The following is a 13644-nucleotide window of genomic DNA, read 5'->3' on the forward strand; positions in this document are numbered from 1 at the left end:
AACCGCTCGGCCACTCCAGCCGGCATCAGTACCACAACTCCAGCATCTATTACTTACCTTTTGGTGAGGGAGACTTTACATAGGTAACAAGTAAATCTGTCGTCAACCTGAAGATTACGTTCTACTAGGCATTGCCCTCCGATCTTCGAGCTAACAGCAATCGTGTTTTAGGGGAACTTTCAGTTTAAAGTGGACTCCGAAGCACGGTGCAACACTGCCATTTTGCACATTAACAAGCAATGCCAAAGGTGAAAGAAGTAAGATGTGACAGATAAATATACTAAAACTCAGCGTGGATCGAACTCTAGACCTTTGAGTGCGTAACACTACTGTGTACTACTGAGCCACCAAGCAAGAAATGTTTTGTAACGTAAACTAGATAATTAAATAGCTGCAACAAAGCACCACAGCTGTAAAGTGGCTGAAAACTATTCGCTCATTGTTACATACGGTCAGCTAACATTTATTAGAATGAAACGAAAATTTAATCAAGACCCTAATCTGTCGACAGGCGTTGATATACATCAACGGGGACAGTTCAAAATGTGTGCCCCCGTTAATATGTAGCTTCTACATGAAGAAATATGCTGTTGAGGCTCATAAAATACTGGGTAAGCCCTATGGAGAGGCACCTGTTAGTGGAAGAACGTGCAGAAATGGTTTCAATGCTTCAAGAACGGTGATTTTGACGTCGAATTCCAGCATGGTGGTGGAACAGAGAAGTTTTTCGACGCTACTGAAACCGACGGAAGCATCCATAGGAGATAGTTATCGAAAGCAGTTGATGCGTTTGAGCCGAGCACTGAAAGACAAACGGCCACAGTACACAGGTAGACACGAAAAGCCGACTTTGCAGCGTGTCTTTGCTCGACACCCCTCAAAACATACATGGAACCGTTGAAATGGGAAGTGCTGCCCCATCCACCGTATCTTTCAGACGTTACTCCCTCTGATTAACACATTTTTAGATTAATGGTACACAGGTTGGCTGACCGGAACGTCCGTCATATGAACAAGTGCAAAATTGGATGGATTTGTGGATCTCCTCAAAAGACCCCCGGGATACATATGTTGTTCGAAAGATGGGAAAAACTACTGGCCTGTGATGACCAGTACGTTGAATCACAAATTTCTTGTAAATTTTTCTCATCAAAGCCTTGAGCTTCCAGCGAAGACGGCGAAGGCAAAGATACTGAAATCAGACAAAGAAAATAAATTGTCACGCCCTTCGTGTACCTAGTGGGGCTCCAAAAACACAGAGAATCATAAATGGTCCGGGAGACGTTTAGCATAAAAAGTATCTCATGTACCAGCATAAATTTGATTTCTCCATTGAAATGCAGAATTCCAGCAAGGAAACAAAGGTATCGATGACGCTTTTGGCATTAGAAGACGTTTTGGATATGCGATCCTCGATCACAAACACTCTCCGTATTAGAACTGTAAACCAAGTCAGTCCGAGATTTCAGTGACATGCTGACTGAAACTCTCTGCAGTTAGGTATTTGACCCGTTTTTACCCAAACTATGAAAATGTATACCTAAGGATCGAGTAGTTGAGGAGAATATCATACAAGCAACTAAAAACAGAGAAATGCATAGTAATACATATATTTTTTTAGGTTATCTACATAACACGAGCAGCACATCTGAGTCCCGTCAGGGTGCAATCATCGTGTCTGTTAGAGTTATTTGCTCATTGCATTTATAACGTAAGTCGACATTAACTTAACCAATACAAGACCAGATAATGTTCTTTCACGTCAGCAAGGCGCCTACTGTTATGGTGTAACGAACAATTCAGCAGTACAAGCCTGTTGTTTACTGTCCTCTGTGGGCAGGAACATTGAATTATCACAAAAAAAGAGTTTCCTGTGCTACAGCAGAGGTACAGACGCCCTGACAGGATGTCACTGTATGAATTCTACTCCAGTTTAATGACTCTAGAAAGTGGACGGAACTTTTAACATGTTATGGTGGTACAATCTTTCAGTTCCTTAAAACAAAGAATCTTGAATGAGACAGTAAGAGCATTGCACCGTTATGTCTGCAGCAATGTCGTAGACATGGTTCCAACTGAATAAGTTTCAGTCAAATGATACACTACATATAAAACTGATCCCATGAACTGGTCCCACGCAAAGCTGTAGCTGCTACGATTTAAATAGACAATATGCAATTATTTTTTTACCGTCATACTTTCCACCAAGAAGTATGAGTCACCATATTCAGTGGGAAGATCTATTTCAGTAAATAAAAGCCCTACAAATTTTGTGCAGAGTCTACGATGGAGGCAATTTTGGCTATACACGTACCGAGAGAATTGACGTGTCTGTCCTCGTATTGTTGGGCAATACATCGCTGACTGTTAACTAATTATTATGTCTTCTGGAAGAGAATAATATGTGTTAGATCTGACACTATTCTCTCCCTGCATCACAATGAAGTCTACGTGCCAATAGTCCACGTTTTCTTGTCTGGTCTTAAAAAGATCACAAGTGAACATAGCCACTACAGAGTTACGCAATCCACGACTACATGCAATTTTAGTAATTCATAGGGCAACGTTATCTAGAAGTATAACGAAAGAAATAAATGAGAATATCAACACCTGTACTTTTATCCTCACCCCTTTTCTTGCCAGTGTTTTCAGTAGTTTGCTTTCTTCGCCAATTCTGCGGAAAACCTCTTTATCCCTTATCATCATTCCACATAATTTTTAAAATATTTAAATAGCACCGCATCTCAAACGCTCTGATTCTATTATTTCCGAATTTTCCGACACCCACTATTAACAACTGTGCACTGATGTGCCCCAACGTACTTTCTCATAAATTTCTTTCTCATACTAGTGTCGATGTTTGATGCTAGTAGACTAATCCTTGCCAGGAACGCCCTCTTTGTTTGTGTTAATCTGCTTCTAATGTCCTCCTTGCTTCGAACGTCTTGTTTTGTTGCCAGTGTTGCAGAATCCTTTCTCTTCTTCTACTTCTTGGTCCATAATTATTATGTTGAGCTTGCCGCTAGTTTCATTTCCGCCACTCAATGGTCAAAGACGGATATTTTTAAAGAAAAATGAAGGTTAGCAACTAAACGAATGGTTGAAAATTAACTTTTTTTGACATAATAAGGATTTTCTTTTCTCTTGAAACATACGAGGTGTGTGTGAACACGCACTGAAGTGAGAGATTACCAATGTCTTGCCAACCGCTGATCAGAACAGTGTAAAAGACGATAATAAACACGTCCAGGAGGGTGCATAAGAACGATCTCCACGAAAAGCTATCGAAAATGTGCTCGACGAGAGATGGAGATGTATCATTTGGGTCTTGGAAAAGAAGCTCAGTAACGACTGTTTGAAGTTATTACTTCCCCTAAACGACCGAGCTTTCTTTGATCAAATATTCGGAAATGTTTTGAAATATATAGCAGTTCCACGGGACGTACGGGTAAGTATCGGTGGGTAATGCTTTAAATTGACTTTGGACAATTTTCAAACCGACTTCTCCACTTATATTTCAGTAGCAGACTTTTGATCCTTTTATGAAGAATGCAAAAGACCTTTCAAAAACTGGGAGGCTGAATTTCTGTTTGAGTAACACGGAAACTGTATGGGGGGTGGGAGTATCAAAGTAAGTTATTGACTGAATTTTTCACTGCGGTTCCACCGCACAAAGAGTGTTGTGCATCGATGAATTCTCTTCTAAAGAGTATTGCCATCCTCATACACGCAACAGCTAAGTGGGGTAGGTTCTGGTAAGTGTGAGAAAGTATCAGCTAGGGAAGGCTGTGTAGTACTTGCAATTCAGTTCTAAGGTTCAAATTGGGACGAAAAATCATTAGTTTTAAAATAAACTGTATTTCTGAGGGGCAAATTCTGAGGGACTTTATTTTCCGCAAGAAATGTATATTCTGTTGCTGATTGCAGTATTTGAATTCGCTTATTGCGAAGGACGTATTGCACTGCTGCAAGATCTTCGCAGCTCTTTTGACGACGTGATACGTGAAATGGCGTCCGAAGTTTTCAGGCAACACTTTGGCAACTATAATTGTATATTATTGTTATCAGAGCATCCAGATTCCGCTCTTGATGCCATTCCTTCTGGGACCACGACTGTGCGCATTTCAATGGCCACCACCAACGGTTCAGTTGAGCGGCTCCTGGTGTCCGCCCTGGACGCGGACTGCCAGGGGGTCGTGATTCGCTGCGGCGATGCCGTCACGGCTGTGGACTCCTTTCTCAAGGCGTCCAAACTGGCCATCCGGAGGGGAAAACGCCGCTTACTGGTGTTGCCGAACAGGCGAACTTCCTTCACTAACATATCTGAAATTTTCTATCTCCACGGTATTGGGAATATCCCCGACATCCTTGTTGCAATGCTTGTGGACGAAGCTGACAGGTAAGACACAACGTTTGCAATAGTATAGTCATTTCAGACTCCAACTTTCAATATGCTCATCTTGTCCCAAATACGACAAGTATGTTGATTTGCATTCTGTGATTAACTGTTTGCCATTTATTTCCGTCTTAAGCTCAAAACAGTTTCCCCATAAGTTCGGGCTACGCTTTCATCTCGCATTTCCTTAGCGTGTAGTCATATGTGTGCGTAAACACTTACACGAAACTGTTATGACAATATGTGCATTTTATGGCGTCTTTTAAGGAATCGACCTAGGATACTCATTTAGTCTTTTCGTAGCTTAGCTGCTGAGAAGTGCGGGTAAAAGCATAAAATTGCTCAAATTTGTAAAAGAGGTTTCACTTATTAGTAACAGACATACATAGCCCACGCAAAGAAACAGTTGAACAGAGAATAAATTTCAACTACCTCTTGGAGACACAATTTTCCAAAAATCGCATTACAGAAAGATAAGACCATAAGGAACTTCGCCATTTACGTTATTACTCTGCTATTCACAATTAAGTGCCTGGCAGAGGGTTCAATGAACCACATTCAAGCTGTCTCTCTACCGTTCCACGCACGAACGGCGTGCGGGAAAAACGAGCACTTAATTTTTTTTGTGCGAACCCTGATTTCTCTTATTTTATCGTGATGATCATTTATCCCTATATAGGTGGGGGCCAACAGAATGTTTTCGCAATCCCGTCGCAACGAAAACCGCCTTTGATTTAATGACAGCCATTCCAATCCACGTATAATGTCTGTGGCACTATCTCCCCTATTTTGCGATAATATAAAACGATCCGCCCTTCTTGGAAGTTCTTCAATATCATCCGTCAGTCCCATCTAATACGGATCCCACACCACACAGGAATACTCCACAATTTGACAGAGAATTGCATTGCAAGCTTTCTCTTTAGTAGAACTATTGCACCATCTAAGGGTTCTGACTTTGAATCGCAGTCTTTGGTTTGCTCTACCCACAACATTATCTATGTGATCATTCCAATTTAGGTTATTTGTAATTGTAATCCCTAAGTATTTAGTTTAATTTACAGCCTTCAGATTAGTGTGACTTATCGCGTAATAGAAATTTTGCGGATTTCTTTTAGTACTCATGTAAATAACTTCACACTTTATTTTATTCAGGGTCAATTGCTAATTATCTAAGTCATTTTGCAATTAGATTTGGTCATCTCATGACTTAACAAGATGGTAATTCATCTGCAAATAATCTAAGACGGATACTCAGATTGTCTCCTATGTCGTTAATATAGATCAGGAACAATAGAGGGCCTACGACGCTTCCTTGGGGAACGCCGAATATTACTTCTGTTACATTCCATGACTTTCCGTTTATTACTGCGAACTGTGACCCTCCTGACAGGAAATCACGAATCCAGTCGCACAACTGAGGCGATGTTCCATAGGCACACAGTTTGGTTAGAAGACGCTTATGAGGAACGGTGTCGAAAGCCTTCTGAAAATCAAAAAATGTGGAGTCAATTTAACAACTCCTGTCGATAGCAACTCTTTACTTCATGAGCATAAAGAGATAGTTCAGTTCCGCAAGAACGGTATTTTCAGAATCCGTGCTGACTATGTGTCAATAAATCCTTTCCGTCGAGGTACTTCATAATGTTCGCATACAGTATATCTTCCAAACCACTACCGCAAATCGACGTTGGTGATATGGGCCTGTAATTCAGCGGGCTATTCTTATTTCCCTTTGGGGATATTGGTGTGACTCGAGCAACTTTCCTGTCGTTAGGTACGGAACCTTCTGTGAGCGAGCGGTTTTATATAATTGCTAAATATGGAGTTATTGCATCTGCGTACTCTGAAGGGAACCTGACTGGTATACCATCTGCACCGGAAGCCTGGCCTTTATTAAGTGGTTTAAGCTGCTTTGCGACACCGAGAATATCTGCTTCTATAGTTCTCATCTTCGCAGTTGTTCTTGATTGGAATTCGGGAACATTTACTTCGTCTTCTTTGGGTGAATGAGTTTCGGAAAACCATGTTTAATAACTCTGCTTTAGTGGCACTGTCATCAGTGACTTCACCGTTGTTATCGCGCAGTGAAGGTATTGATTGCGTCTTGCCACTGGTCTGCTTTATATATGACCAGAATCTCTTTGGGTTTTCTGCCAGATTACGAGATAAGAGTTTCGTTGTCGAAATTATTAAAAGCATCTCGCATTGAAGCACGCACTATACTTCGAACTTCAGCAAAACTTTGCCAATCTTCGGGATTTTGCGTTTATTTTTTTAAATTTTTTATACTTCTTTCGTTGCTTCTGCAACAGTGATCTCACCCGTTTTGTGTACCATGGGGGATCAGTACCATAACTTATTAATTTATGTATTATATATCTCTCAATTGCCGTCGATAGTATAACTTCGAAATCATTCCACATCTTTCCTCCGCTTACGTGATCGGATCGCAAGGAGTGCGGACTGTCTCTTAAAAAAGCGTTAAGAGCATGTTTTTCAGCTTTTTTTTAATAGATGTACTTCGGGTTTCTTTTTGATGGTTGTGGGTGTTATGGTATTCAGCATAGCCGCAACTTCCTCGTGGTTGCTATTCCCTGTATTCGTCATGGTACTCCCTATTCGTCTAGGATTATTTGTTGCTAAGAGGTCAAGTATGCTTTCGCAACCATTTACGCTTCGAATAGCCACCTGAAGCAATTCCTCAAAATAATTTTATGACAAGGCCTTCAGTACAATTTCGGATGACGTTATATGCTTGCCGCCGGCTTTAAACGTATAATTTTCCAGCATATCGAGGGTAGATTGTAGTCGCCGCCGACTATAAATGTATTAGTGGGGTACCTATTTGAAATAAGACTCAAGTTTTCTTTGAACTGTTCAGCAACTATATCTTCTTAGTCTGGTGGTCGGTAAAACGATCAAATTAATAGTTTAGTCAGATTGTCAAGTATAACCTCCACCCATTGCGCAGGAACTATGTACTTCAATTTCACAATAAGGCAAACTACTTCTGACAGCAATAAATACTCCACCACCAAATGTATTTAATGTATCCTTTCTTAACACCGTTAGATCGTTTGAAAATATTTCAGCTGAACTTATATCCTACTTTAGCCAGCTTTCTGTACCTATAACTATTTGAGCTTCGGTGATTTCTATTAGTGCTTGGAGTTCCGGTTCCGTTCCAACACATCTACGAATACTTACAACCACAATAGTGATTGTTTCTACACCTACCTTACTGTGTTCTACCTGCCCCTTTTTGACGGACGCCAATCCTGTGGTTTCCTGAGACCGTCTAACGTAAAAAACCACCCAGTCCCCTCTACAGAGCCCCCGCTACCCGTGTAGCCGCTTCCTGTGTGTAGTGGCCTCCTGAACAATTAAGCGGAACTCAGAAACCCATCACCCTATGGCGCAAGTCAAGGAATCTGCAGCACACATGGTCACAGAACCGCCTGAGCCTCTGAATCAGACCTTCCACTCGGCTCTGCACCAAAGGACCACAGACGGTTCTTTCGACGATGCTACAGATGGTGAGCTCCACCTTAATCTCGGAAGCGAGATTGGCAGTCTTTACCGCTAGCTGCCCGAAACCAGAGAGAATCTCATCCGATCCAAAGCGACACACATCATTGGTACCGACATGGGCCATCACCATCAGTTGGCTGCACCCAGTACTCTTCATGCCATCCGGAAGCACCCTTTCCACATCTGGAATGACTCCCTCCCGGTGTGCACACGGAGTCCACACTGTCTTCCTTCCCCTCCTTGGCAGCCATGTTCCTTAGGGCCCAATCCAGCCTAGCGCTGGAGCTCTGAACTACCGGCAAACCCACCCTCTGTGAATGCCCAGACCTTATGGACCAAGAAGCTTCCTCTGGTTCAGGGTAGACGACTGCATCAGGCTCAGAGACATCGTCAGCCAAAAGATTCAGGGAGGTCCCACAATCGGATCCACAGAAAGTCTTTCGCTGCTTGCCAGACTTTGGAATGATCTCCCACTCGACCGAGGGTGAGGGGTCAACCTCAGTGCAGGCAGTACCTGGGGCGGCCACAGCAGTGGATCGATCGGGGCACATGTGGCGTGCTCGACGTCCATCGCATCCCCACGTCCGACCCCACACAGTGATTTCCTTGTCAGCAGCCTCAACCTGTGTGACGGAAGCCAACACTGCCTGGAGCGGTGCACGAAGGGTCACCAACACAGCTTCCATCTGTACACAGCAATCACAGTGCCTAACCATTTCAGAACTCGCTTCTGTTTGAAACTCGTAAAGATATCTGATAAACGGTGTACTCACCTTGTCAGCAGCAGAAACTCGCGGTGCTCTGTTACTGACTGTCTAACCGACACTGAGCTGATCTGCCGGCCGGGGTGGCCAAGCGGTTCTAGGCGCTACAGTCAGGACCCGCGCGACCGCTACAGTCGCAGGTTCGAAGCCTGCCTCTGGCATGGTTGTGTGTGATGTCCTTAGGGTAGTTAGGTTTAAGTAGTTTTAAGTTCTAGGAGACTGATGGCCTCAGCAGTTAAGTCCCATAGTGCTCAGAGCCATTTGAACAATTTTTTTTAACTGAGCTGATCCAAGCAAATACAAACGAAAGCCTGTACGATACGAGGGTCGAGACAACGGTCGATAGCAACAGCAGTACTGTACACAACACTGTTTTTAAATTGAAAGTTTGCTCGTAGTAAGCACTCAAACACGCAAGAAATTACAAAAATATCCTAGTAACTTCAAAGATAACTGAAAAGAAGACAATATACGATGTCGTTGTCCGCTATTAACTCCTATTTATCAGATATTGATTCAAGCAGGAACCTAGAAACGACGAATATTAAGCTGAAAATACAGGGAATAAAACATACAAATCCTAAATGTCAGTCTTCAGTGGGCCGAGACAAAATATTAAGAGTTTTACAGTCAAAGGGAAAGATCGATATGCCAGGAGATTGGGAATTATATGTGTATTTAGGACCCGGATAATTATCGGATGCCATTATTGTTTCTTTCTTCGTTTACTTAAAACTCAATTCAAATCTGTACTTACGAGCAAAATGTATATTAGCGACAGTGTCCAGCTGCAGTGCCTGGCAAAAAAGGTGAATCATGCAAAAGAGGAGAACGGAACGAGATTAAATTTATGGGGTTGAGAGGGTATGTGATGTCACTGGAGTACTTACAAAAACCAAAGAAAATTTACAGGAACTTGGTAGTATGATCCCCCTTATCAGTATGGGTAGTATCCCAAATGGATTGGACGTATGCACTTATTCTGTTTGGATGCCTGTCATAAAGCCATTGTATCTTCTCCTGAAGCAAACTTGCTGACTACTGTTGTAACTGGTCGTTGGTATCCGGGATTCTGGCACTGGAAAGTAGCAGACATCCGAGCTGGTCCAACACATGGTCTATCTGCGGAGGTATATTGCTTGCCAGGGCAGTACCTCAACATCATGCAGACAGTTCATAGAGAGACGTTTCATGTCTAGGCGAACATTATTCTCTCGCAAAACAGTACCACTAAACTGTCGCATGTGAGGTAACACTTGGGGCCTCAAGATGACTCTACATTTTCTTGCGTCAGAGTTTCATCAAACTCTACCAATCATGATTTGAAAATATACCTGGTGGCTCCCCACTGCATAACGCTAGGAATAACACCGCTGTGCCTCTCGAAAACGTTAGAGGGAAAGGACCTCTACATAGCCCACCACCACACTTACCGAAGTCATCTGGACTAGCGCAAAACTGCGATTCACTACTGAACACAATGCGACCCCATTTATCAGCTGTTCATGCTATCTTTTTATGGCACCACTAAAAGGACAGCTATTAGCGTTTTTGTGTCCACAGCAGCCTAACATGTGTCAGTAATTTCTTAGTCCGGATGGTGCTATTCCCCGATCAGTAGTGCAAGATGACAAAGATTGTTTCTAGTTCTCGGACGGCAAGCACACATGTGAAGATTTTGCGACGTGCTTGATGCACAATATGGCATTCCTCCGCTCTGCTGGTCAGATGTGGTAGACCAGAATCGTGACGATGTGTATGCCCGTGCTCACGTCCCCACGAAGCCCAATAAAGGGCCATTGCCACATGCAAATGCGCCACTAATCTGAGTATTACTCTATTCGACCATGAGGCCAAATGAAACTACAAAATGAAGCCAATTTCTAATTCTGCCACGTTCAGAATTTTTCACAGGACTACGCGGGTCCTCCATGTTCTTCACAGTGATCACTAAACATCTGACGCTGTTCAGAGCCCTAATATAGAGAGTCTGCCAGAAAAATGTATACACACTTTAAGGAACGAAAAGTATTACATATATCAGGTTACCTTCCATTAGGAACGTGGGTGCACCCAGCGACTGTGATCTGATTTATAAATTATAGAGCGCAGTAAATCAGTCATCTTTGTTTTCCTTTTTTGCAAATCCATATTTCGGCTAGTGTCTAGCCATTTTCAATACAATATTATATGGGCTGAAGGGATTTGCTCTGATAAGAGTGAGGGGAAGGGGAGGGGAAAAAGGGAAGAACTCAAATTCTGTTCATCAAAGGGTGCGGGTGTAGTGAATGAAACAGAATTCCTTAAGAAGTAAAATACAAAACAATGAATAAATTGTTTATTAATCACCGAACCTGCCAATACGTACATATATTGTCTCCTTTTACTGGTACAGAAAGATGTCTACAATGAGGTGACGTCGAAAGAACATACTGATGTAACGGCTTTACAATAGGTAGCTTCAGCTTTGTAATAAGTACCTTCCACGCTCATTATGTTTGAATGAGATCTGTACAATTATGTTGAAGTGTTACAGATAGCGTCCGGTTCACGGTGAATATTTTCTATGTTTACATCTGTAGCTGCATTTGATATTATTTTGTAACACGAGAAAAATCACATCGAAAGGGCCGTACGATGCTACTAAAGGTTATAGAACGCAGAGACATCCGACGTTCTCAGACGCAGAGAGAAATGAGCCGAACGCCTAAGGAAATTTAAGACCCTCAGGATAAATGTCCTTGGGCGCAATTGTTTATCGTCAAATATTATACATTTCAGCTTTGTTCAAACAGATACCTGAATAGTGGGCTGGATCCCGGCGGAGGTTCGAGTCCTCCCTCGGGCATGGGTGTGTGTGTCTGTCCTTAGGATAATTTAGGTTAAGTAGCGTGTAAGCTTAGGGACTTATGACCTTAGCGGTTAAGTCCCATAAGATTTCACAAACATTTGAATATTTTTTAGTAGTGGGCGGGTATGCTGATTTAATATTTAAAGGTCATAATACACAACCTGTTATAGTGGCTGTGACCCACATTATCATGTTGTTGCCAACTCCATTTCACACCGCGGCATTGTTTTTCCCCCAACAGCGGTAGGAAAGAGAAAACCTTAACGGTGGCAAATGAAAACCCATGGTTTCAAGATAATGGAGATGGCACTTTCCAGAACTTGGTCATTTACGATTTGATCATGCGAACTATACTGATAATGCCCACTTTGTTCACGTTCCGCATGACTGGCCGAACTACTCAATTCACCTTGGTGACTTGATCGCGATCTCACCAACACAAACATTCGTTACGCAATTGCAAGATCAGAAGTCGTTGTGATTCATTCTCTGTTGAAAAGAACGTAAACAGTAACTTTTTGAAAGAACGTTTTATTAGAATAACGGGCAGCAGATGTTTAATTTTGCTATTGTAATTAGAGTATTACGCCTTTGGCAAACGTAAATAATTGGTGCCGTCATATAGTACACATATAGGATTATTGCGTGATGACGTCACGAATTTTCTGGGGTGATTGAGAAAGGTAAATTGGCTCAAATGGCGCTGAGCACTATGGGACTTTACTGCTGTGGTCATCAGTCCCCTAGAACTTAGAACTACTTAAACCTAACTAACCTAAGGACATCACACACATCCATGCCCGAGGCAGGATTCGAACCTTCGACCGTAGTGGTCGCGCGGTTCCAGACAGTAGCGCCTAGAACCGCTCGGCCACCTCGGCCGTCTAACATTGCAGGATAAGTAACTTTCAGAGATGGTGGAATGGAGTAAAACAAGGAAAAGATGTCTGGTAAACATAGGCTCTTAAACTACATACCTTAAGAGCTACCAGAAAATATTCATCTTCGGCATTGTGAAACACATCAATTCTACTGCTCGTAGCTCTTATGGAATTCGTTTTAGAGCCTATATATACTGGATTTTTTTTCTTGTTTTGGTCCACACAACCTCCTCCAACAATATGAAAACCAAGTAGCTTTCAGGAGGAGAGACGTGTTTCACATTTTCGAAGATGAAGAAGTTCTCATGGCTGTTAAGGTCCGCATTTTAAAACCCAAGTTCATTAGCTGTTTTTTTCTTGTTTTCGTCAATGCTACCATGTCTGAAAGTAGGGTACACTACAAACTTAGCAACAACCGTACCAGAATATGTAACCGACACAGGTTAATAGCGATTTTCGCTAATAACTTTCGACTGGGTCGTTTCAGGGCCAGGGTCTGTTATGTCAAATCAGTACATTTACCCTTCTCCACCATCCCTGAATGTTTATTACATAATCACATAATCATCCACCATAATTAATGATAAGTTTATTGTGTCTCTCTGTGACTACTGAAATAAGTACGCACTTTGTTTATGTCAATGGACGGCTACTAAATTTACATAACTTATTTTAGTTATTGTTGAGTGGATGACGTATGCTAGAGTAAACGACTCCCACAAAGACTACAGATAATAAGACGGTCTTGAAACCGTCGAAACCATAGTCAAGATTAATTAAACCTGTACTTTGGAACTGGTTGGCTGTTATTTCTAAAGCACTGAAGCTCTTGTATGCACACTTGCTGAGGAGCAGCCATATTCAAAATCTCAAAAGAAATATAGTTATAACTAAAGGTAGGTCAACAAATATACATTGAAAGTCAATAGTTCACTTCACGCAACGTCATTTTTGGAATAAAAATTAACATAAGAAAAAGAAAAAAGTCGTTCCATGATGAAACAAACAGTTTACAGCCTGAACTGCTGAATTCTGTTAACCTGGAAATGCAGCTAAAACATTTGTTTTTTGCAGAGGCGTAACGGCGTTTTGAGACGACGGCAGCAGCTCGCAATGTTGCAGACAAAGTTACTACGGCAACTCCGTTTGTCGCATTTACACGACGAATTATGCTTGTGAAGCCTATTCTCGGTTTCGCTGCAAAGTCAACCGCACGGC

General features: G+C 42.1%; 1 protein-coding gene across 1 annotated transcript in view; it reads left to right on the forward strand.

Annotated features, from left to right (window-relative positions):
- The first annotated feature begins 4007 nt into the window (after positions 1-4007).
- Positions 4008-13644, forward strand: part of LOC124593830 (glutamate receptor ionotropic, kainate 2-like) — an 89634-nt gene continuing 79997 nt past the window's right edge. Inside the window, exon 1 of the mRNA XM_047132177.1 lies at positions 4008-4399. Within this exon, the coding sequence (XP_046988133.1) occupies positions 4008-4399 (392 nt within the window). The remainder of the gene's footprint in view (positions 4400-13644) is intronic.

This window comes from Schistocerca americana, chromosome 2 (genome assembly GCF_021461395.2).
Source record: "Schistocerca americana isolate TAMUIC-IGC-003095 chromosome 2, iqSchAmer2.1, whole genome shotgun sequence".
NCBI classification, from domain to species: Eukaryota; Metazoa; Arthropoda; class Insecta; order Orthoptera; family Acrididae; genus Schistocerca; species Schistocerca americana.